General features: G+C 39.8%; 1 protein-coding gene across 1 annotated transcript in view; it reads left to right on the plus strand.

Moving 5' to 3' along the window:
* Nucleotides 1-25,188, plus strand: part of raver2 (ribonucleoprotein, PTB-binding 2) — a gene marked incomplete at both ends in the record, with an annotated part of 61,693 nt that extends 36,505 nt beyond the window's left edge. Inside the window, 12 exons of the mRNA XM_079220495.1 lie at nt 6,551-6,742; nt 11,256-11,376; nt 14,495-14,577; nt 14,666-14,764; nt 15,362-15,473; nt 17,234-17,562; nt 18,994-19,102; nt 20,354-20,535; nt 21,196-21,303; nt 21,889-21,990; nt 23,046-23,234; nt 25,048-25,188. Of these exons, the coding sequence (XP_079076621.1) occupies nt 6,551-6,742; nt 11,256-11,376; nt 14,495-14,577; nt 14,666-14,764; nt 15,362-15,473; nt 17,234-17,562; nt 18,994-19,102; nt 20,354-20,535; nt 21,196-21,303; nt 21,889-21,990; nt 23,046-23,234; nt 25,048-25,188 (1,767 nt within the window). The remainder of the gene's footprint in view (nt 1-6,550; nt 6,743-11,255; nt 11,377-14,494; nt 14,578-14,665; nt 14,765-15,361; nt 15,474-17,233; nt 17,563-18,993; nt 19,103-20,353; nt 20,536-21,195; nt 21,304-21,888; nt 21,991-23,045; nt 23,235-25,047) is intronic.
* Nucleotides 25,189-26,584: the final 1,396 nt, after the last annotated feature.

A 26,584-nucleotide genomic window follows, 5' to 3' on the forward strand; every position in this document is an offset into this window, starting at 1 on the left:
GAGATGGAGGGGGGAAAGAATGTCAACCATATTAGAGGGACAACCGAATGGAGACGGTAAGGAGGGATGGGAAGGAGAGAGGACAGTGCTGAGAATGCCAGGACTATTAGAGAGAAGATGGAGCGAGGGAGGAAAGGGCTGACTGTGTCAAGGCTAATAGGGGGATGGAGAGAGATGGAGAGAGGTGGAAAGCTGAGGTGAAATGGTGAAGAGAGGTAGACTGTCAGTCATGGCTTTGTAGATGTAATAATAATAGCTGACTAGGAGACAACTTATATACTAATATCTGTAAAAGGAAGGAGATGGCTTGACTTGTTTGATGGATGTTAAAGGTACGGAGTATGGATGGAGACGGGTTCATGAAAACAACACCATACAGTCCTCACAGACTGAACGGTGAGGATTACTCGTGTCCGACTATATAAGGTTGTCCATGTCATGTGTTCTCCCACAGTAGACGACACCCTTCGTATTATTGGTTTTCTTGTTTTCCTATTATGTTCTTTAGCAACAACTGGAACCATCGCCACAGCGAGTGCAGCAGATTACATATTACACAGACGAGCACTTTCCAACAATACACAACATGCATGATAATGTATATACAGTGATGCATCAAACATTAATAATTATTCCATTTGATATTACAAAAAACAAAGAAACAGGCCTTTTGATTTTAAGATGATGCAAGAAAAAAATACAAGAAGAAACAGGAAGCAGAACAGTCACCATGGCAGTAATGTCCAGTTACCGGCAACAGGTTTTAACTGACGAGCCCACTCAAGAAGCATCACAGCAGCTGAGCTACACGGATGTCAAGTAAATACAAAAAAACACAATGTTTTTTTTTTCAGAACCCAGTGAAACAAAATGAGCTGTACAAGAATGTGGGAGGAATCTAAGATAATTATGTATTCTATTAAATACTACAGGAGGATTATGACAAAACGGATAATAAATTGGGATGGATTCATATAAAGATTGATTAAAAAGGGATAAATTATCCCACTTTTCGACAATGCAGTTGCATCGTTTTATTCAGAAGCGACAGAAAATGCTAATTTTGAATACAAAAGAAAAAACTTGTTGCTCACAATCATTGGCACTCATTGTCGCACAGCTAATTAAAGTCTTTTCAAGTACAATCTTAAGCTGCTTGACACCATTATTGCCCCCCTTTGGAGGAACCTGCAGTGTTTTCTTCCAAGTTTTCTTCAAAGAAAGAATAACTCTTAGATAGGTGTCGTGTTTAATTACGTATTTTGCTGCACGCAAAGATAATGAAAACCCTCCACAAACATTTGTTGTTTGGTGAATTGTAATTTTGCATTAATAGTATAATTGTTTCATGTGACATCACCAAGTCTAATGATTTCTGGATTGTTTAATCTGGAGACTTCCACTTCAAAATTATCTTTTTTAAACAATAGTCACAATTTCACCCACTCAATCTCTACCTCACTTTCATATACAAACACTCATCTCTCTAGGTCTCTTCATAAAGATCTGTTCAGTTAAACTGGTCTCTTACTGTGGACATGAATAACCCATTTATGAGGAGTATCCCTGTTAGGATCTTATTTGGAATATGATGTTTACATGAGAAAATATACAGGATAAATACTAATTACCTGGTTACTGTTTACTGTGTTCTATTTGCAAAGGCGCTGTGATGTTTACAGAAACAAACAGAGATGAGAGCGAGAGGAAATATTCAACACTAGACTGTATATTTACTACCACTTGACAACTTGAGTACTAATCTCTTTTCCTGTCCGATCGCTCAAAGAGCTTCCGATAACATTTCATTTTCATCGCAACCTCTTTGGATCGCCAACAGCTGCCATCTCTCTCTCTTTCTCTCCTCATATAACAGTGTCCTCCACAGCGGCGTTAATCTGTCACTGTCACTGCATAGGATGAGATCAGTCGATAAAGATACAAGATATCATTCTGTTTTTTTGTTGCTCCAGAAGTGAGATGCTTTTGCTCCTGTCATTATTTGTATTCCTGTTATGCCCCTTGGCTGAAGCTCTAAGAGACTCTAAGAGATGGTGTGTACATGTAACAGTATCCCCGTTTCTATCAGATTACTCCAGCTACATACCCGGGTTTCTCATAAACAGCATAAGGGCTTATACCAGTTTCTGAATATGGGAGATGGGGTTTACATGTGCAAACACATAAACGTGATTCTCCAAAAACCTGATCATAAACGGGTTATTTGTGTCCATTTAAACGCACTCGCTGTGATGGGTCACGTACCTTTCTTCAAAGAAGGCGGTGACAGGGCTGTCGTGACCTCATCTCTCAGTTCAGACAGCTGATGTGGCCGTTTACAACCTTTCAGACACACATTCAAACCCTGCCGGTGCCTCAGTCAGCATCTCTTAGCTGGGGACCACGACTTGAGGTCAAGAGCTGTCACACAGACTGATAACTAGCTGAGCATCTTGGGTTTCTCTTCTGCATTCTTGAAGTCAGATAAGATGCATCTATTAATATGCTGCAAAATACATAAAGTTGACCCTGACAAATGAAGTTACTGACATGCATCTAAACCTAAGACCTGCCAATGCGACATCTGTGTCCATTTGAATACAGTTCATGAGTTAGAAGTTTGGCCATATTTTAGGTGTTGCTCCGTTGCTAAATGTATTATGATCAAGAATATTGGACCTTAGTCCTCACATCTGCATGACCTCCAACAACACAAAACAAACATCAAAGAGTTGGGGAAAACATGTCTTGGGATTTTCTCTGGCAGGCTGTTATAATGAACAAGCACAACATGAGGTTGTCAACTGCTGTTAATTATGCTATAATTCAAGTTTCATCAACTTGACTCATTTAGCAGAAGTGTTTGATTACATTATCAAAATCAGAGATGCCAAGTAATGTTTCAGTACAAGTCAAGAGAGTTTTACAAACTAAATACCTTAGCATTATTCTTTGGCGTGCTGGAAATGAACCTACGCTACGTAAACACAAGCTACATTTGTTACTTGGCATGTACAATACATAAACTAACATTCATCACTGTGGAGAGTGATGGCCTAGTTACAACTCTTTAACAATATCAAAATCATGATGATGACATACTTATTATACACAGAGATGAACACTGCTCACTTTAGATGTTAGCTATATGCGTCATGACAAAAAAAACATCTGTGATTTTCACAACATACCATGGACATTATGGGTCAGTGGGTTAGTTTAATTGGTTATTCCAACTCTACTACCTGTTTGCCAAAACATGAACAATTGCATGCTGTTAATTGGGCTGATGGAGGGTCATTACAATTTGCAGAAGTGGAATTTCCTCTGGGCCCAATCTGTTTTAGATTTACATCAAAGATAATATTACATGATAAAGCACCAAATTAATGTAGTTAATTACACTTAATTTGTTTTTAAATCATACCGTGAGGAAAGGCAGAGCATCTACCAGATATTACAGTAAGAAGTAAACGATGTCCACGATATGAAATAGTTCCAATTTAAAATGTTATCACGTTGTTTATGCAACCTTTGAAATGAAAGTACTGAAGGAAGATGAAGAAAAATCTCACATTTTTATTGGGAGCTCTTCAGTGTCACAGACCTTTTTTTGGTGTCATGACTGACACTGTGTGCACCACTTGTTTTTGCAGCTGACTTATGTGTCAAACTATGTGGATAATATCAAAGCTACTTTCTGGTTACAATAAATTGAACATGTTCCCTTTGTGCATCAACCTTTTCTGTCTGAATAAGTCAAACAGCAAATCTTGATCTATTTTCATTTTTCTAAGATATACATGAACACAAAGAACCAAATGACAGCTGGCATATATACGGCTCACATACAGTCCATACATTCCTACTCAATTGTTTGTGCAGATCTAAATAATTGAATAATTTCTACAGGGCGAGTGCAATCTGCGAATTTTGAGTAGAGAGAGACTCACTCAGTCTTCACATTATTACTCGCGCATGCACACAACACACATAGTTGATGGTAGCCTAAACGCTATTCGCACACAATCCAATTTGAGTCCAATTTAATATATAATGTATGTTTTGCAGTTTACCCACTTTCACTCCGGTCTGTTTTTCTTTGTTTTCCCTCCTGTCTTTCTCTCACTCTCTTCACAAGTCAGTCCCTTCATCAATCACTGATGTTTTTCTCCTCCTTTTCTTCTCTGTTTTTCTCACCGTCTTCTTCTCACTCCCACTCTCTCTCCTTCTTCCATTCATCCATCCATCTCTCGAGTGGTAAAGTGGTTCAGGTCATTTCCATACATTTTGCTTAATGTATGCTGATGATAATAGCCTATCGACCTACTCCTCCACACATACATCAATTTTCGTCCCTTGTTCTCTCCATCCATCCATCCATCCTCTGTTCAGACCGGAGGGAACAGCAGCCGAATGAGAGGAAGGGTAGAGGCAGGGGGGAAGTGGTGGGCAACTTGATTGAGCGCTGATGGGCTCATGCTAAGAAAGTACAAATACATTTGTCTCCCAGTGATTGGTAATCTGTCCACTTTTTACAATAAACATTTCTAATGATTTTACCGCATAGAAATGTGATTATATGATAGTTTTATTATGTTTAATTGCAATCACTTATATTCTGAAACTTAGTACTTGAGTGTGCTTTCTTGTAAATGCTGTAAATAAAACAAAAATATCAAAAATCCACTGGTACTTGGTCCTCTATGATAAGAAGAAGAATATATTTGGATTTTAGGCTGTTTTGATTGAACAAAACATGCAATTTGCAGATTACCTTGGCTCTTTTTCTGATACCAAACAACTAATCAACAAAATAATCAGTAGATTAATCTATAACGACAATAATAATTAGTTGTATTCCTGTTATAATTATGAAGCATTCTCTTTAATAAATACAGTGAGGAAAGGGACTTCCAAACGGGCCGTGGGTATTTTTTGACCATAAGCCATTAGCTTTTAACCATTGTCATTATCTAATATCATCCATTAGCTTTAAGCTATTAGCCTGCCTGCATAATTTAGCTGCTGCTCACAAACTGGAAATGACTGAACATCCTTGACAGAAACGTCTCTCATCTTTGAGAGTATTGCTCCTGGTCAGCAGCACTGTCTGGTCAGGAGAGATGCCTCTTATTGACCATTAACCTTGAAGAAAATGTGATAACATTGTTCAATCCGCTTTCCATGAAGTTCACTTGATATGGCGATCAACTTGGTAGCAGGCTTGTATTATTTGGATTTTACCAGTTCACATTTTGGTTGCTTTTACACACAGTTGGAATCGTTTGGTGTGTGTGAACAGTTACGCCCTGGAGCACTACAGAAAGAGCAAGAAGAGGATGCATTTCTTACATCATGTCCTTTTTTATTGATCCTTTTTGAGCTGAGACAAGCTCTTTTAGATCCACCATAACACACAGTTCTCTGGCAGTCATTCACTCACACTTAACAGTGGACGTGTGCACCTTTTTAATCTTATCTGTTAGTTCTTGTTATCGTATTTGCGTGAATTTGACAAGTACATTTGTTCGCCCAACAATACGCCTGAATTAGCAGCAGTGAGCTAGCAACTTTCTCACATTACATCACCATGTTAAGTTTGGCTGCATAGATAGTCTGCTCTGGCGTAGATTGTGTTGTAAAATATGCTAGTACCAGTTAACTTTCCAGATACATGGTGTTGGTATTCTGGGGCCACGAACTTAATGCAGAAATGGGAAAAAGGCTGTTTGCAGGAACCTCATTTGCTTCCTCTGATGATTTTTAAAAGATAGAATAAATGAAAGTAATGTTTCCAGGCACACTCTTTTATGAGAAAAAACTCAAATATATTAAGCAGCATGCATATTTTGTATTAGATTATAAGACTTGTAAGTGTCTTCTTGCATATTAAAGAGAAAACCCTCTCTTGAACACAGTCACTCCAGTCAAACAACTCTTGGCGATAATGTCTGTTTTTTTAATTTATTCCTGCAGATAACAGGTGATATCTGAAAGGAGATATAGGCAGTATATAGTAGGTTTTAGTGTCAGAAGATTAGTTGTCAACAATCAAAGCATGGAATCAATTTGAGATTTGAGATATCCATTTCTCTCATGTAGTGTTTTGTGTTTGGCACAGTTCTTGTTTTTGGACTGCTGACAGTAACAGATTCATTGCTGTATTTTTTTATATTTTTATATTTTATTCCGCCCACTTGTTTTTGCTGCGAGCAGACTTTGATAATAATAATAGTAGTAGTTATTTTACAAAATCATGAAGAGGAGAAACGGCTTAGTACAACGAATAAAACAAACTCAGTTCTCGTAGAGGTAAAGAAAAGGAAACTGAAGTTTTCAGGGATCAACGCTGCTGCAGAAGCATTAATAATCTTATTGGTTAAATAAAATTATTTTTTTCTTGCACAAAATGACCATAATACATGTGGTCATTTAGTGGTCACACAGTACAAGTATACTTGTACTGTGTCTTCTCTATGTGCTGTGATTTCTGACGTTAAAAACTCACTTCCCGGCACTGATTTAATGCTGTTGTTTTCTGTTCCAGCTGGCTCAGGACGAGGGCAGCCCAGTCCGAGGTTTCGGTGTGGTGGAGTATGAGAGAGCGGAGCAGGCGGAGGCTATGCTGATAGAGATGGACCGAACACTGGTGGGAGGACAGGAGGTCCGTCTGTCACTCTGTACCCCCGGCACCTCAGGGAGAAGCACCCTGGCTGCACTCATCGCCGCCCAGGGTATGGTGAGTACGAAGCACGCAGCATATCTTTTGATTCAAGAAAACATTGTTGTTCTCTGTAGAAACATGTCCTCCGATCTGAAAGTCCATAGACTGTATCACCAAAACATTGGACGACCCAGGGTTATATGTAAACCACCAAACAAGCAGACATGCTATTTGTGAAGCCACCTGGCTATTGCACATCCTACGTTCACATAATCATATCCATATACTCTCTGGCTGAATTAGTCCTTGGAGCTGTGGTATCCCTCCCACACTGCACTGTGGTAGCAAAGAGACCCTGACATGATAATTATAGTTCTTTAGACTGATTGGGCTCTTCCACTGTCTCCTACAGTCTAAAATAAACCATACTCACAGCACAGTATGACATTCATTGGAGTGGACTTACATACACAATATAATCAGTGGGGAAAAACCAACAGTACAGTTTTTAGTATAGTTATAGTAGTTACAGTATATAGTTGTAATCTTCATGAGTACATGTTTATATGCAATGATGAACTCAAAGGTGTGTACAATTCTGGGTGTGTACAAATACAAGACTGACACACATGTGTGTCAGTCTTACTCTTAGAGGAGTGAGACTGACAGAAAATACTGGCCCAAAATCTTAGAGACATGTTTGTTTTTGTCGAAATTGCATTTAAAACGTGTGGTTGTCTTACATTTGAGGACCAAACCTATATGTCTGGATGCATTCACACACTTCTGCTTCTCTGTGACTCATAGTCTCTAGAAGAGAGAAGTAGTCCTTGAGAGAGAAACTAGAACTAAATGTACATTATTTTCACCAGCTGATCAGACTGTTGATGATGGTTGTTAGTACACCATTTAGCTGGTAAATGCTAGTTCTCTTGGTCATTTTATATATTTTTTTTATACCAGTAAACTGTAGTTTATCATGCTGTGATTTATTTTATTCAATTTGTTTAACTATTGTGATTATTTCATAATGTGTATCGCATATTTTTACAGATGTGTTTCTTGTTTATGGGTGTATTGTATTTTATTGAAAAGATGTAAAAACATGGTGCAAAATATCCAACAATGGCTTTTGTAGGGTCTTGTAATCAATGTGTTAACTGTGAGCCATTGCACTAAATACAGTACATTATAAGGTAGATTTCTTATTTGCTTTAATAAGGCTTCACATGGAGTCCAGTAAAGTCTAATAACCAAAAGTTAATAATGACACTCATTCACAATGTCAGTGGTAATTTTGTTTTGTTCTGCACATTTAAGAGCCTATGGGCACAAATTAAAACAATATTGCTCCTGTCACATGGAAAGCTTCAATTATGTTTCCCCATAAACTGCAGGTTGATAGTTCATTATAAGTTTCCCATAGGTCATGGAAAACCATTACAGCCTGCTGCTTTACTCTCATCAGATGATACATATTTCACATTACACTAATTGAGCTTATGGCGGGCGACAATTTGAAGTCAGGGTTTGTAGCTTTCAAACACCCAAACTGCAACACTGTTAAGCCAATTTTGACACACGTACTTTAGTCCAGTAAAGATGCTATAATTACTCATTCATGAATTTCAAACTGCTATAATACCACTTAAGAGTTGATTCTGACTGCTGCATTTTCTGTGATTTTTATTCCCGGCTTTTACAGAACAAGAATTATCAGGTGCAGTACAAAAAGGTCGTGGCCTTGAGATGAATGGGCTGAAAATTACAGGTTGAAAAGCAGTAACAGCCACGGAGTCTGAAGTGCAACAAAGAGGATGAAAAGACATTGAGAGAAATTGTGTGTCTGAATAAATTAGCTGAGGAAGATGAGGCAGATGTGAGGAGGAAGGAGTCAATTCAGTGAAAGAAAAAGGGGGGATTGGTTAAGCAACACACAAAAATGAGATGGTGGGAGAAAGAGGAGACAGAAAACCTTTACATTGCTACCCCCAAGGCTCTTTTTAAGATTATTGGAGTGAATGTGAGCAGCTGGTAAAAGAGACCTCAGACCTTCAGAACGAGATCAAGACCTACTACTCCTGGCTTCTGTTATCCTCTGAGGCGATCCTGTCCTTTCTCCAGTCAGTTGGTATGAATGTGAACGCGCAGGACCAGATGGCCTCCTCCTCCCTCCTCCTTTCTTCTCCCTCTCCTTACGCGACACTTCTCGCCTTCCCTTCTTCGCGACTCCCTTACCTCCCTGGCGTGTGTTAGTGTGTGGGTGTGTGGCTGGATTTTGTGCCAGTAGCCAAACAGACTGATGCATGCTGACATTTTCCCCACCAGAAAGAAAAGAAATGACATAGCTCTCCTCGTCCTCCTCCTCCCCTCTCTTCCCTTGAAAGACGCTGTCAGCTACGACTGGCCTTGCTTATCACACACACACACACGCACACACACATACATGCACACACACACACCCACCAATTTCCCCTGCCATAACACACAAAAGCACATACTGTATTTGTGCAAATTACTTTCCTCTTACTCACTTGCTGACAGGCTGGAGTCGAGCCCTCTCCATCCTTGTCAGTAACACTCTCTCTTCAGGACGTGACAGGGAGGAAACAAGGTTGAGTTGAGCTGAAGTCAGGCTGTAGCTCAGGGCAGTCAAGGAGGAAATATCACCGTCCTGCTAATGTTGTTTTAAATAGCCGTGTCTTTGGGCCAGACAGTGAGTACTGTCGCCACACTGTCAGAGCTGAGGAGAATCCACAAGGGCTGCTCCATTCGATTTGACGCAGTCTAATTTAATAGGATTTTATTTGAGTCCGTTGAATTAAATTTTGCAGCGTAATGAGTGATTCAATTATTTGGGTATGTGCCCTACAGTACAGATTTCTATTAAATGCAAGTCAGCAGAGATTTTTTAAGTTCTAGGAAATTCAGCTCAAATAAAAGTAAGCTTTGCTATTAACAATTGAAATGTATGTCGTTAAAATATAATTTAAGATACGACATGCAGCTACAACCCCATTGTGAGACGCATTAAATACAAAACACTAAGTAAGTTAAGTCTGGTCACCACCAAACCCTTTAGGCTGGAACAAGTCAATGAGCAGTGCTAAATAGGCGCATCAGCGGTGGGGCTACAAGCTGAAAACAAAAGTCAGTATCTCCAATAGAAGTGGAACAGACACATTTTTACTCCTTAGGATGCAGCTAGATTTGTTAAACACTTCAACTTCCTTATAGATGAACAGTAAAGACGCAAACTGTCCACCAGCAGTTCAATCAGAGGACTGTTGTTGGTCGCCACACCCCTCTCTCCACTCACTTTCCTCATTGTTTGTCTCCATACTATCACCTCTCTAATAAAGGGGGAATGCCAAAAGAATCGGCTTTTAAAAAAGTTAATTAAAAACTGTAACTACATGCAAGACGACACCATTATTGCACATGACACGTTGTACATTGTAAATCAATCACGTGATTAACATGCTGCACCTTGATCGCACAGATACATTTAAAATTACATATTTGACTTATATATTTATTCCAAGCTATATGAGCTACCGGAACCATATCTCCACGCCCCCACCCCCTCTGTAAAATGTGTTTTTCACACATAGATCCTAGCTTTCTAAATATATCTGCTATATGATCAAGGCAAAGTATTTTAAGGTCCTCCCTCAAACTCAATTTCTTACATGATCTCCTTATTTTAAAAATGGCATCCTTCATTAAAACTAGTTTATGCCAAAGTTTAAACTGTTTTAATATTTCAATATTTTCATTTGTTCTGAGGTTGTGTAAAGTGTGTGATGGCACATCATTTCTCTGCACTAATCAGGATTCAGCACTATTTGATTTGAAATCTGATAACGTTTCTGGGATTGTTTGCTCAACTTGCCCAGCCAATCAAACCTGATCAAACAGCACAGTCCTTATAAAGAAGATTAGCAGAGTTTTTGAGTGCTACTCAACTCCTAATAAATAATACTTAATGTATTTTTCTAAACTGAAGGATGCTTTGATTATTGAGAATTTGGTAACAATATTTTTATTTATTTTATAAATCTTTTGAATCTTTCTCTTGTGATTGGTTTGCACACTGTCAACTAAAATGTCACATATAACGTCAGATTGTCTTGTGACTTTCTTCAGTTTGTTTTAGTCACACCTCAGCCAGATAGCAAGATTGCAGCCGATTGCCACAACTTTCACCAAAACAATTAAGTTTTTAGTTAAGCATTTTCCTCCCAATTCTTCTCCTTCCTTGTTTTTCACTTTTTGCCCCGTCAGATTCCCCCTGCTGCTTCTTTTGTGTTTCTCAAACAGCTCAGTCCCTTCTTTTTTATTTTGCCTCCCAGATGGATTCCCCTTGGTTGACATTACAGACATGTCCCACTGATGTAAACTACTGTAAGGATTAGTAGAACCATCAGGGACTCCTAATGACAAGATCAAAACACAAACTGTACAACACACACATACACACACACACACACACACACACACACACACACACACACACACACACACACACACGGAGCTTCATTTTTCCTTCTCTAAGTTATGTATGTGTTTCTATGTCATTCTCCAGATGCTGAGTAACAGGAAAGGTCTGCTACCAGAACCCAACTTAGCCCAGCTGTTGACCAGTATGACCAACCCTGCTGCCCTGCAGATCCTTATGAGGCCGTACCACACTGGGAAAAGAGGAGGTATGACTGTGAATTACTGTGGCGAGAGGTGCTGCATGGCTCACTTTCACAATCTGTGCTGCAAAAATACTTACGTATTTTCTAGCGCTGGGGTTTGTACATGAGTTCCAACACAGCCCCTAACTAACCTCCTACCAAGGAAGTAGTATCCTTCTCCTTTCGAATACTTTAGATTTAAACCAATACACAAACAGTCCGCGTATATGGACCATGGATGTATTATTGACGAGCCCGGGGGCAGCTCTACTTCTTCGTTCTCTCATGTTCTTCCGAGGGCAGACTCGACTCTACAGTGACTCAGTATTGTATCTACAGTGTAAGTGGTATTACAAGACTCGACGGGTCGGGAATAGCTGGTTAACGTGCTCATTTAACTAAATTGATCTACAGTACAATACATAAAGGTCTCTGAAATAAACCCAAACTGTTAATTTATCACATTCTTTTGATAATGTTAACTTATTGAATGTTTCAAAGAAAAATCTGCCCTTATTTTACACATTGCACTTTTAACACAGACTGAATTTGTAATATACCCAGTACTTTTTCCACGATTTCTTTTTGCCCACTGAATTATACATGAGGGCAATTCATCAGCATATGTCATGTAGCGCACAATGCCTTGGGCTATTAGTGTGCACCGGCCATGCGCTAGCTAGCCCTGACATACTTTATCCAGAGCTGAATGGAGGGGAGTGAACTAGTGAAGAGAGTTGATAGAGATCAACTGACACAACAGAAGTCAGTGTCACACATACCTGGAAAGATACAGGTGTGTTCTGAAAAACGAATAAGCATCTGTACAGTAAAATGACAGCAGTGAGAGAAAGCACACAATGGCTCTGATGTAACATCTGTAGAGGAAGTCTGTGAAATTAGCTTAAAAGTGTTGGGAGAGAGTTTATAAGTGGACTTTGATTCAAGATTTTATTTTGTCAAACACAAAACATGATTAACTTTTTTAGTGTTTAAAAGTTTGATTGAAGACCATCATACTGTACTATTTAAATGTAAAATGTCTCTTAAATTATGTTTTGGGGGGTTATTGATCATAAATTGTGTTTGCAGCTGGTGCAGGTCCCTTCGTAACATGCAACTAAAACATTCACTACAATAGTATATTATATCAAAATGACATGTACTGCACATTTTGAGAGATCCGCATCCTGAACTCGTTCCTTTGAGCGGTCTTTCGGCTCCAGAGTGGTCTTGGATAATAATCAAAGATCCACTGTGAGGCACTATGTCCCTCTGTTAGGTGCTGCTATTGTAATCACCTCGTCGACGGCTTCATTATTTGATTAATGGCTAATCAGGTATTAAAATTAAAATAATGTGACGTTAGTGGAACAAATGAGAACAGGAAGGAGAGAAGATGGTGGAGGAGGGGAAAAGCTCTCTTAAGAAGAGCTCAGGCAATTAAAGTCTAAAATTAGGACCTTGATTAAATGTTAAACTTTTTCTACCTAGTCTGGCGGAAGCTACCATTAGCATTGACTTTTACATTCCTTACGAGGAGGCCTTCAGAAGGAGAAGTAGAGATGTACTCTGTGTTTGAGTGGAGGGTAGCAACCACCTAAAGGTGAGAGATGCCTTGCTCATATGAATCCTAAACAGAGAAAACGTGTTAAAGTGTGTAAATGTGGGCGAACCCTCCAACATTTTGGTAATCTATTTACACATTTTTTTCCATTAAATTAATATTTGTTTCTGATTTATTATTTTTTTTACACTGTAGCTTAAACCAGCAAGCCATACTAGTTATAATAAATGAATGTTAGTCAATGGAAACTTACTTCTTGTTGTTACCATGAAGATTTGGTTAGCAAGAGTATTGCTTTTTCTGCGTCCACTGGAGAATACAGTGTCACTGCTCATTTTCAACATGTAAAATTCGAATTATTCCACATTACAAAGAAAAACACCAGGTGTTGAAACAGTTGTAACAAAGCACAAGTTGGCTGTACATCTTCTTCCTCCAGACTCGATCAGCCTTAAGAAGAGAAGGAAACCGTTGTTTATTCATTACTGGATTCTTTTTGGACGGAAAGGCAATTATTGGTGCACAGACATGCACGGCTGTAACAATTTGATTACATTCCTCTGTAGCCAGGTTGTCTTTATCACAGATACGCATCGAGCTAAACACACATCAAATATAAGCAGCCGGTTTTACTTGAAGCAGAAGAAAAACTGATAAGCAAATTTAATGATAGTCATTACAAATCAGAACATTAGGAGATTCCATAAACAAGAGTAGGACTAAAATCTAAATATACACAGTTGCAAGAAAACAAGTATAGACTTGGTGTAAATTAAGATACTTGATGTCTCGTGCCTGAAGAAGCACAGTATCATCAGTTAAAGATTATATCCATTAAATCTCTGTAGGAAGTACAGCAGAGTAATTCATGCAATAAACACACAAAGAGTACACAATAGTAGTCAGTCCAACAGTAAACTACAACCGTAAATAATAGTCCCCCAACATACGAGACGTTCTCACAAAATAGTTAGCGTAACAACGTCAGTTCTACTGCCAAAGATTTCTATAGCAACAGAGCACTCACCTGTCGGTGGTGGTAGAATAATACAAAGAGAAGAAATACTCTTTGTATATGTAGTGAAGTCATCTCATAGTTCAGCATGTTTTACGGCCATTTAGGTAATATGTTTTAATTTTCTTTCCATAATTTAAAGTATTTCTCTTGAAGTTTAGCATTTTATAGATGTAGACAAATAACAAACCAGTGGCATGCTGAAGCTCAAGTCTGTTTCTATTGTTTTTGAGGAAACTGTCACTTAATAAAGACAGACTGTTTGAAGTTTTATTTGTCTGCTTTTCTTCTCTGTATTGATTATTTTCCTTGTTTGAGCATCTTCAACTTCAAAATGAGGTTTAAACTTGAAAAAGTTCGAACATAATATCACAATATTTCTTTACTTGTGCTTGTTGAAAGTGGTATGATTGTTTGAAATGTTCAACAAATACCTGATGGATTGGTTGTCTGACTAATAATTCTGCTTGTTGAGAAGATGATTGATTTAATACATCAGTGGAAACTAAATCAATTTCACAAAGAGTTGCGGTGATTGATGTTTTTATTTGTGTTTTTAGGGAAGTACGGGCGTCACAGCAGCCTGCCGTTCCTCAGACCTCCTCTCACCACAGCTCTGCTCACGCTGGGAAAAGCTCACCAGGTCCCAATAACACTAACGCCTGTGTGGGATTGTTTTTGTGTGTGTTGATGCGTCTGTTACAATAACTCTATTCACCTTTACCTTACAGAATGCCATGCTGGGTAATGGACTAGTCCTCCAGAACCTCTTGCATATGCAGCTTGCTCAGCAACAACTTCTTCACATCAAAGACAAGCGACTCAGCAGCGTAAGACACCTGTTAGTGTTTGTGTGTGAGTGTTTAGTCATTTGCATAGGTTAGTGGTGAGGGTGAGTAGTGGGCATGTGCATATGTGCTCTTACATTCTCATCTCCAGCACCTGATGCATAATGAAACTAAACAACCTCGAAAATCCTGCAACCTAATTGCTTCTTTTCACTTTCAAAGGAAGACCTTCCGGTGTTGAAGTTTCCCTAGTTCGTTTTGATTAGCATATTTTAAAATGTCTATTTGCTTTCTTTAATTGTTAAAGTTAACGTTATAAGTAGCAGTGACTGAAGTTGTTTATACTTTATGTTGTTTTAGAAACTGTATGACGATGATGATGATGATGATTCAGAATCCAGACGATGAGAATCCTCTAAATAATATATGCATTTTTAATAGTGTAGAGGAGAATGTTTAAAAGGAGAAAAAATAATAATGTAAACATTTTACGTACAGTTCTTTTCTTCTGTCATGCAATTTATACTATATGCATGATAAATGAATCTTTTCCCTTTTTTTCTTTTGATAACGTTTCAGCTGTCTTCTTTCTCCTTGTTTCTTTACTCTATATTACATATCTTCTTCTCTCCTGCACAGGTCTCCAGTCTGCTCGGGGACCCGTCCAGGCTGCTGATGCAGAAAGCTTTGTCTCTGCGGCATCCGGGCCTTTTGCAGCTGGGGAAAGGCCTCCTGGGAGACTCGCCTACAGGTGAATGACTTGCTGTCATTAATGCAAACTAATGAGACCATAGTGAGACCTGCAGTACACCTCTCACCAGTTCTATTGGCAATGCTGCGTTTATCACATTTATTTCCTGTTACTTCTGTTCTTTTAGTTATTTTAAATTGTAAGAGCATCTGAAAACATCAGATGAAATAGTTTCTGCAATAACAGCATCGTGTTTTTTTTTAAACAAACCAGCGCACACAGTACCACCTAGAGGGACTAGTGGACGTACTGCACAGTAATGTCCAATAAAGGCTCATACACATACGAAGAATTTGTCTTGCAAGGTGGTGCATACATCAGACAAACAACAACAATCAACACATTGCAAGAAATAGAAACATGAGATTTACAATAGAATATAAAATAAAGTGCACAGACCAACAGATAACAGTAATATGAACAAGTGTACTGTAGGTGTATGTGAAAGTGACATGTGTATTTAAATATGAGGTATGAAGGGCTGTGCAGGGGATGATTCAGTGTGCACCTCAGTGTTTGTCCACGGCTAATCTCACATCCCAGTGCAGCAAACTGCATAATATTTGGCTGCATACTCAAGGACCTCTCATTAAGGCGATGACTCACGCTTTTTTAAAACTCTTTGTGAAAGTACATCAACTCAAATCCAAAGGCTGTTAAAGCTGCACACGTGTGTAATTTCATATTTTAACATATACCCAGATTTTCCTTCAGAAAAGCTGAGACAACCTATTTTAAGCAGTCAATAGAGTAAATATGCTGTGTTTTCTCAGGTATTTCTCACTGTTTCTCACTATTTCTCAAAGTGTGAATGTCTTGTTTTATGTGTAACAGCTGGGAGTATTTTGAACAATATAAGGAACACAGAAGAAGAGGGTGATGCATATGTAAAAGGATATCTAGATAACCCTCAATCATAGTGTGTTAATGTTTGGTGTCAGGATGGCCCTTCTGCAGATTCTTGAATGGCTCACAGTTTTACTTTACTGTACAACACATCTACAGGAAAATTTAATTATATTAACAATTAAAATCTCCATCTGAGAGAAGCTGTGTTGTTTGAAATGGAAATGATTCATCACAGACACTAGAAGTTGTGTGTATGTGTTCTGAAGTATGTGTGTGTCCCTCTTTGATTGTGTGTGGGTCTGTAATGTGATGCTTTTAACCGTGCATGTGTCTTCTGGGATTGTTAGCTTCTGGCTTGTTAGAGCTGATCTTCTTATTGTGCTGTGGAGACTGTTTGTCACAGCAATATTGGATTTATAATAAGTGTGATTGTGTCTACACCTTTTAGTTTGTGTCTGTGTGTGTGTGTGCTTCTTTAAATGATGTGCGTTTATCTCTGTATGTGTATTTTGTGCTTGTGTGTGTATATTTGTGTTTATTAAACCCTGGAGTGAATGAAGTTTTCGGAGTGTAGAGCAAAGTGCTGGGTTGTAAATAAACATGATAAGTGATGCTGTACGAGCAAACATTACAACTGGCTCTGCAGAGACGGTCGGGCTGAGCTGTTTCCAGCCAGTCTGAGTGTGTGTCTGTTCAGAGGAGACGGAGACATCGATGGTCATCGGTGAAAAACATTTCCCATGTTTATCTGTTATTTCTGTTTTTCATCTTTTCCCTCTCTGTCCTTTTGTTTTCCATGCCTCTGTGTATTTTATGTCTGTCCTATATCTTCCCTTCCTTTACGTTTCCTTATTTGTGTTACCTGTTGTTCTCTGTATGCTCATTTTGTTCACTTTCCTCTCCTCTTACAGAGTTGGGACAGGAGTCGGGTCCATTGTCTACCCACAATGCCACAGTAGTGGTATCGGCAGCAGGTGTGATGCCATGCCTCCAGGGTCGAGTTGGAGTGGGAGACGGCACCTATTCTATCTCCACAAACCCTTCTGCTTCCTCCTCCGCCTCCTGTGATAGACAGCCAGCTCCTCCTGGGACCCTGATGAGCTCCCATCCACAGGGGCAGAGCTACTCCTTGGGTATCAGTCACTCAGGCCTCGGGCCGCCTCCACTTAAACCCCCTGGAGGAGTTTATGCGTCTGTAGGCCAACACAACAGCAGCGATGGCTGCCCTCTGGCTAGCATGGTGAGCACAAATACACACACATACACACAGCAAATACACACCACTGAGTAATGTAACCCTCCTGTTCTGCATCTCACAATATGCTTTATCCCTTCTGAATTTCTCCATGAGTCGTTATCTGCTGTAGCTGTCTGATGTTTGTGTGCCTGGTGTTTATACACAACTCCGGCTCTGTAAATGGGAAACAATCAATTCCAGCCAATTAGCAGCAAGATGCATTCATGCTCAGGACAGGGAAAAGGCCATGGATGTACAAAGAAAAAGGCAGTGGGAGTGACATGATATTATGCTTAAAGAGTGAGGCTAAGGCTACATGCAAAATGTTAGCATCTTCACCAGCCGATGATTTATTGTAATATTTTATGTTTTGTGATTATTTATCGTATTGCAGAGTAGAGCTTTAGTCCTAGTCTATATGCAAGTTATATTGTACATATTTGTTCAGGTATCTTTTGCATTTTATATGTATATCAAATTGTATTTTTCTAGTCTATATTATGTATTTCTATTTCCTCTTAATGGGTTAATTGTATGCACCGAACAAATTCCTTGTAAACCTAGACATTTTGTGCCATTTTGTGACTATTCTTTATACAACACAATTTACAGACCTATCAATAATACAAAGAATTGATTGTTGCAACTATTCTCTCTTTCCTTCCATCTGTTTCTTGTGGACAAATTTTTATTCCAGATTCAGCCTCATCAGGGCTTCAAAACACACATTGAGTGAGCGTCTGAATAGCAGCCTCAGTCCCTCAAGTGCTATCCCTTTGGGAAATTCCCATAATGCACTTCTTTCTCACCCTGGTTTTCTAATACAGTCTGGGGTTTCTCTCTGTCTACCTTCCTTCCATATGTACTTTTCTGCACACACTGAATAACTGTCTGCCTTTCGGCTCCTCTTCGTGTCTTTGACTTGACCAGTTTTAAATTTAGCGCTGCTAAGCTAACATCCTCATCCGTAATAAGCCAGTGTACAAAGATAATCAAAGGGCTAAAGTTCTTAGGGGAGCTGATTCCAGTCCCAGCGCTGTCGTCTCTAAAAAGTCTTTAATGGAGGGAAAGTGTAATTAAACAGAGTACAATCCTCCCAGGCTTCCACAGCCTCTTCAGCACTTCATCACAATCTTTACATTAAAATCCCTTTGTCAATGTCGGTATGCTGATGTGGTTGAGAGGAAATTCACTTTTGCAGTTGCATAGCCTCAGGTTTTGTTTTTTTTGCAACCCCAGCTGTAACCCAAATCCAAGTTAAAAGTGAAGACAGAAGGGATGCAAAGTTGTGGATCAGAGGTTGATGGTTCAGACGGACCAGTAATTCAATTTGTTGTAAAACTTGCTGATTGACTGAATTTTGTTTTCTTTGACCTGCAAGATTTGTGAATAGACTCTGACTAATACCATTTGAATCTGTTTCTCTTTTGTTAGGTAAGCGGTGGCCAGGGCTCTCTGTTGGGTGATCCTCCTAAAGAAGTCCGACTGCCCTCCAATCCTTATCTGAACCTGGCCAGTGTGATGCCGGGGGTGGTTCTGCAAGGTGAGCACACAAACACACAACAAATTAAGGCACACGCTTTTTAAAATCTTATTCTAATTTATGTGCAATCAGGTAGCTCTTTCACTGACTTTAGATACATATGTTTGGGGTTCTATTGGAAACTGTGAGGATGAATATAATTAAATGACCAGTTTTTAAAGCACTGTAGGATAAAGTGACCCCTTCTCTCAGTGCTTTCCTGAACCACACAGTAACCAGGGATCCTCCACTGAGACCCTTTTTCATGAAAAGGGGCGATTAATCATTGTTTTTATGACACCCAAAAGGCACTGCATGGGATATGTGCAGAATCATGGGACGGTGGTCAGTAGTTGAGGTCTTTTCTTGACAGGTTGACAATGGAGAAGGCCACCACAAACCTTGTGGAGCTTTATATTGAAAAACAAGAAGTGGTCCAAAGTGGTTTAACTGATCAAGAAAAAAATCCATTATATCCTAGATTAGACTCCCAATCAACTGGGACCTGTCCTGTTTTTACTCTTTGTTGCCCTGCAGCTCACCTCTAACACCTCTTACAGAAGCTTATTATATCCTTTGTACTTGTATGTATAATGTACAACGAGACTTACTCAATTCAAGGTGATTTTTTAAAATTCTTCTTATGTCCAGGAAACACATTTGGTTGGCAAACTCTTTCACCTCTGTTGATCAAATAGGAATGTATCTTTGGAGACTAACTGTGTAGGATTTAAAGATGTCTCTCTACACAGTTTACTAGCTTCCTCTCTTATGCAAGAAGGCAGCTGAGGTCAGCTTGGTGTTACAGCGATCCAGTCTCACATCAAAGAAACGTGTTTATTTGTATTAAAATGTGCACTGAAGCTTTAGAGGTGCAGCTTGTTTTGCCTGTGGACATCTAAGCTAAGCTAAGCTAGCTGGCTTCTGGTCTTATTTTTAACATACTACTAATGCACTGCTTCTGTGTCACACCAACGCCTCATCCCCAAGCAGAGCAAGGATTGTTTGGTGCATACCGAAGACACAGGTCATCTTTGGAAAAGGGGGATGATGTTCCAGGAGTGGTTTACTGTTGTTAATCTAATCTGACTTCAGCTGCCGTCCTCTATGAAGGTGTAAGCTACAAAAGTCTTAGAGCCAAGTTTCAAGGGCACAAATAGATGGATTTCTGTTGGAGTAGTCCTTGAGATAATGTGCAACGTTAATGCGTATGTTAGTGTGATTACCACACAGCATGTTCTAACTCACTGTGCCTCCTCCTCTGTTGTTTAGGGTCAGTGGGGAGTAAAGTCCAGGGAGGACCGCCTGGCTCCGGGATGTACGGCAACTCGGTAGCTCCCGTCGTCTCCCAGGGCTCTGGCTCTTTTTCCCACAACCCGGCAGCTACAAGCACAGCCCAATACAGCACGGATACCTCCACTGACTACAGCCAATACAACCAGGCCTACACACAGGTACCATAGCTCACACAGACACACTAAACATCAATCCAAATGGAGAAGTACAGTGATCGATGGATGGACGTTCACAATTGTGTTTCTTGAAATGGGATGACGGCTGAATAGATGATCAGTGAATGGATACATAATGAGTAGATGGATGGGAGCAGCAGTGACAGAGTGAGCTGTAACTACTGGAGGCAGGGTGGTGGAAGAGATGAGAATTAGTATGTATATTTGGACAGACAGTATAAGAGAGAATTTGGCACAGAGCACTGTGTCTTTCCATCTGTCCCTGTTCTCTTCGTCTCTCAAACACGCCACTCTGAAGAAGTCGTAAAGCCTCCCTACTGGCTGTTTGTCTCTCTTTCTTCCTCCCTCCAGCAGAAAGTGACACATCTGATATTTGCAGCGCGATGCAAACCCAATTTTAAATGTTAATTACAATCTACTCATCCAAACAAATGAATCATGATTAGACGACCAATAAAATGGTCGGTTTAATTTGTCTGGAAAGACGAGACAAAGGAGAGGAACAGAGGAGAGCTGTCGGCAGGAACAAAAGATAATGCATGACAAAGAAAGACAGAAATAAAAATCAGCAAAGACAAGAAAATTACTGAGCAAACATTCATTTATCTTCAGCTGATTTTTACTGTGTTGTGTGTATCATAGGAGGCCATGCAGCAGTGGTATCAGCACTATCAAGCACAAGCTCACACCTACGCCACCGCTGCTCCACAGGACAACACGGCCACAGACTACAGCAAGGAGCACACACAGGTAACACACACACACACTAATTTGTAACTGCTAAATCATGGCCACCATTTTTGTTGTTTCATGTTTTTTTCACAAAAAAGGAGAATTTTTTGTTGAGTTTAATGTTCCCGTACATCACATTTGGGAGACTGTTATTCACTTCCGATCCCAGAAAACAGGATCCTCTGATGGTAAAGGTCGCTCAGAATATCTTCTAACTTTTGGGGCGGCTGTAGCTCAGGGGGATGAGTGGTCGTCCCGCAACCACAAGGTAGCCGGCTCGATCCCCAGTCCCCCCATAGCTCACGTGTCCCTGAGCAAGACCCCTAACTGCTCCCCGGGCGCCTCAAAGGGCTGCCCACTGCTCCCTATCCAGGGATGGGCCAAATGCAGAGAAGAATTTCCCCAAGGGGATTAATAAAGGATACTTTCTTCTTAAGTGAAGATATAAATGAGGAGAAAACATAATTGACCACATTGTATTTCTCTTAAATGTGTGCTAGATATAGACAAATTCATAGATATTTACATGACAGAAGAAATAACTTAATATACTTTATATATACAACTAAATAATACTTGTAAATTACCCTTCTTGTGTTTTAGGCTCCTCCAGTTTCGACCTACGCGGATTACAATTCCTACATGCAGGCGGTCACTCAGTACTACTCCCAGTCTGCAACAGCAAACCAGGCCTACGCTAGCAAGGTACACGCACGCACGCACACACGCACACACACACACACACACACACACACACACACACACACACACACACACACACACAAAGGCGCACACAATAGACTAAAATAATTCTATCCCTAACTCCCAGGTCTTAACCCTCAAACAGCAATATTCCACATGTCAAAATGTCAAAATCTCAAATTAGTGAATAGCACTATGCATTTTAGGGGAAAGGTTCTATGGCACAAAAGGTATAAGTGTGAGGCAATTCATGACTAATTATTTGGCATTTATATTGATTGAAACTTAGAAATGGCAGAAGCTCTTTCAACAAGTGAAACAACATTGTGTCTGCGGACACAGTGTAAAAGATCTGAGACGCAGCCCTCAGAGCAGCATGCTGTTATTTACATGTGGTTTGTCTGTGACCTTTCTCTGAAGACACCGATACCCTGTTAGAGGGAGCACATCACTTCGCACCCAGCAGCTGATAGCGGACCTCTCCACACACGCTGAGCAGCCAGATCCAGGCTTATCACCTGCTGCAGTCCGAGGCTGTGGTTGCTTGAAGATGCAGCCAGAGTTGTATTCTGGTCTACTGAGCTCACTGTTGGTGGAGAAACTGATATCTTGGGGAAAATGATACAATAGGTGTCTGGCATACAGTTTATTCCTGGTATAAAACTGAATTGAAAATATGTTGACATTGTAGCATTTAGTTTTGGCAGGTTGTCCTCAAGAAAAACATACAAAAGTCAAGACCGTTTGAACTCAGCTGAGTGTCATCTGTACACAGTGTGTCTGATAATACCCACTAGTGGCAGCGAGAATGAATTAATACAAAAAAGAATGTGAGTCAGTGAATTTGTCAACAAAATTGACCTTAAAATATAAGGGATTTGGGGGAATATTTCCCTTATTGCGTCGTTCTTGACTTGCAGTCTTAAGACAGTCAACCACCAGTCATTCAGTGTGTGTGTGTGTGTGTGTGTGTGTGTGTGTGTGTGTGTGTGTGTGTGTGTGTGTGTGTGTGTGTGTGTGTGTGTGTGTGTGTGTGTGTGTGTGTGTGTGTCTTTTAGGAGGTAGATGTGTGTAAGCCTCTCGGAGTCCCTCCACCGGCCGTCCTGCCAGCTGCTGCCGTGCACCCCGCCTACAGCACCCTGCCTTTAATGCCCGGCTTCCTCGGGGCGCCACACCCAGCAGCGGCCACGCCAAACCCTGTTGCACACGCACACACTGCCGCCACTGACTGGAACACCTACTACTATGTAAGTGCACACTCTAATACAGGCTGTAATGTTGTTATTACATCTCACATGAGCAGCGGTGGAAAGTAAGTCTGTGTACTCAGGTACTGTACTTAAGTACAATATTGAGGTACTTTACCATTCATACCTCTAGTCCACAACAATTTGGAGACAAATATTTACCTTTTTATTTATTTGAAAGCTTTGGTTACTAGTTACTTTGGAGATTTAGATGGGGCGCGCGTGGGGGGAATCAACAAACAAATACATTATTATTGATTACACTACCCAGCAGTATATTGCAAAGTATACTGCATACTGCATGACTTTACTTGACTAACAAAGTACTTTTACACTGTGGTATTGTCTATTTTACTCAAGCAGAAGATGTAAATGCTTCTTCCATCGCATCTAAAATACAGGATGTGACACTTTTAGTACTGTGAGTGAAGCTGGAGACCTTTCAGTTTTTTTCCGTTAGCACGCTGACAAAATCCAAACATTTCATATTGTAGTTATCTATTTTTGTGTTTCTGCTCTGACTTCTGTTATTAGTGGGCTGTGTTAGTTGTTGACAGTTGAGATCTGAAGGATCACTGCTTCACCTTGTTGAATTGAAGTAATAATTCAGAATACTCTATCCACTACTGGATAGATTTGTGTGATAAAATAATCCTTAAAGACAATATGATGAATATTAGCGCAGGCTATTTTCTTTTGCACATTTGTAATTTTGTCCTGCATGAGCAGTGGTCATAACCCTGTTGTTTGCATTAAAAAAAAGTAGTTATTGAAACTCGAGGAGAGTATCAGAATCACTCTTTATTTACTGCAGCTGCTTCACAAAAGTTAATGAAAAGATGTTCATGTAAAGCAGCAACGGGAGGTGTTATGAAATAGGGACCAGGGTCAGGATTTGCCTAGACTGCAGATAGAAGTCAGTCTTCATTTCTTTTTAAGTATATATTAGAGACAGGCCTTGAGATCTGACGTTTCCTGTTTCTGTTAGTATATTTGATCATATTTTAATGAGACGTCTCACTTCGTAGCTCGTAACTGTTTTCTGATATGCCTCCATTTTCATTCGCTGTTGACGCTGTTCACTCATGTGCATGTTAATCTTGGTCAATTGAGTTGTTCACTTCAGACCAAACTCGCACACACAGCGTGCGTTGGTCCAGCTGTGTCGCTCTCACAGCGAATTAAAGAGCAGGCGAGAACGTATTGAAATGCAGCGCCGAAGCTTATTGCGTCATTGAAAAGTGTGCTGGAGTAAAAGGAAAGCCTTCTGTATTTCACGTCATTTTGCACTTTTTTTCGGGTTTACGGGTCAATGGGTGTCAGGCTTTTGAAAGTAGAATCAACATAGACTGACATTCTGACCAACAATGTTTTGAGACTATCCACAAAGTTTGGGAACCGCAGCTGCAGACGATGGAGATAGTAGATCAGTATGCTGTATGTTTGCTCTCTCACTGTAGAGCCTCATTTACACTGATGTTTACATTGTGGTCAAATTCCACAAATTCCAATCTCTTTATTTAGTTTATCTTCAGTTTTTTAGTGTGAGAGGTTAATCAATGTTGTGATGAAAACACTGTAAATACATATGTTTTAATCTCTATTTTATAAAAACACAAATATTGCAACAATAACAACACAAAGGTGTGGACTTGCAAAACATTGAACAGTGCATTTAATTTGATCCAATATTCGTGATTATTTTCACAATCAGCATTACAATGTACAAACATGACATCGGACATGAACATGTTACAACATGCTGTCTCTTCACCTCTAACTCATCCCCTTCTTCTCCCTTCTATCTCTTCAGAACCAGACGAGGGGCCATAAGAGGGAGTACCCTCAGCTGGCGGTGCAGGAAGTGACATCATCAGATGGCGCCTACATCGGGCAGCACTCCCAGGGTCTGGGAGGGCAGTACGCTGACTACTTTAAGAGGAAGAGGCTCTAGTATGAACCAAACCACCTTAAAGCCTGAAGCTTATGGAGGGAGGCACACACAGCATCTGCTGGATGTCACAGCTCCCTCTAGTGGCCTTTCTATGGCTGCCATTTTGCATCCCTAAAGTAGGTATTGAGTTTAATAGAATTTGGGGTTGCATATGGCTCAAATGAAAGCAAGCCATAGTGCTCTTTGATCCTGGCACGTATGTACACACACACATAGACACACACACACACACATAGACACAAACACAGTGTTGCTTTTGTCCTGTTCAAGCCTTAACTCTTTAACTTAAACTGTTGTTTCTCAGTCAGTGTCAACCGTAATCAACTAATATTATCTTGTGACTTTTTTCTAATATATTGTAAACTAAATTATACTGTATCTGTACGTATAAGCTGCTTTTGTATCTGCAGCCAGGCGACCTGTCCTTGTGCCTGCTGAAACTGTCTTTGGACTGTCTGACTCTCTGTCTCCTTTCAAACTCATGCTTTGATTAGTCAGTCCAACTGACATCTGTTTGTTCCTGCTTCAGTGTCTTTTCTCTCTTCCTGGTATCGCCCAGGTTTCTTTTATAGTGAAGTAGAGTGTGTGCGCGTGTGTGTGTGTGTGTGTGTGTGTGTGTGTGTGTGTGTGTGTGTGTGTGTGTGTGTGTATATATGTATGTGTGTGTGTGTATGCGTGTTGATATGTTGTTTCTGTAGGAAGTGTCAGCCATTTCAATCCCAAAGTTTGGGAGCACATCAGGTACAAAAAGGGCCTGAACCAATCAAAGCCCTTAATTGTGGTGACTTTACAATAGCTTCCCTCAATGAATGGACCCTTCTTTATAAAGACTGGATAGGAAATAAAAGGCTGGTGTAAATAAAGTGTGTAATACAGAATATATAAAGCCATGCGTAACAGACAATATCACATTTAATGGACCTTCCCCAGCTCTAATATGAGTGTATTGTACTACATGAATGACAGGAAAACATTTATTGCGTGTCAGATTTTTGTATCTGTTATTCTATATCGTTATATATTTGTAATATAATATAATAATATTTCAAGGCAATTTATTAATATTGAATCAAATTGTGTTGACTTAAATGTAGTAAGGTGGTTTGGTTTTTAACATTCAAGCCAAATATTAGGGCAGTCCATTCTCTTCTCTCCTCTCATCTGTTGTTACACATTAGGGGGTTTTCAGGAAGATCTGTTCGGACAGCTTTACTTCCATTTCCATGTACCATTAAAACAGATTTTAACAGATTTCAGACTGTAAGTTGGTCCCAAATCCATACTACATACTGACTTAAGGTTTGTACGCAGTTTGCACTTCAAACGTGACAAAAGAAAAGACACTTAAACTACTCATGAATACCTCCTGAAATGAAGAAGTTTTCCACAGCTCGAA

This window comes from Taurulus bubalis (genome assembly GCF_910589615.1).
Source record: "Taurulus bubalis genome assembly, chromosome: 7".
NCBI lineage: Eukaryota > Metazoa > Chordata > Actinopteri > Perciformes > Cottidae > Taurulus > Taurulus bubalis.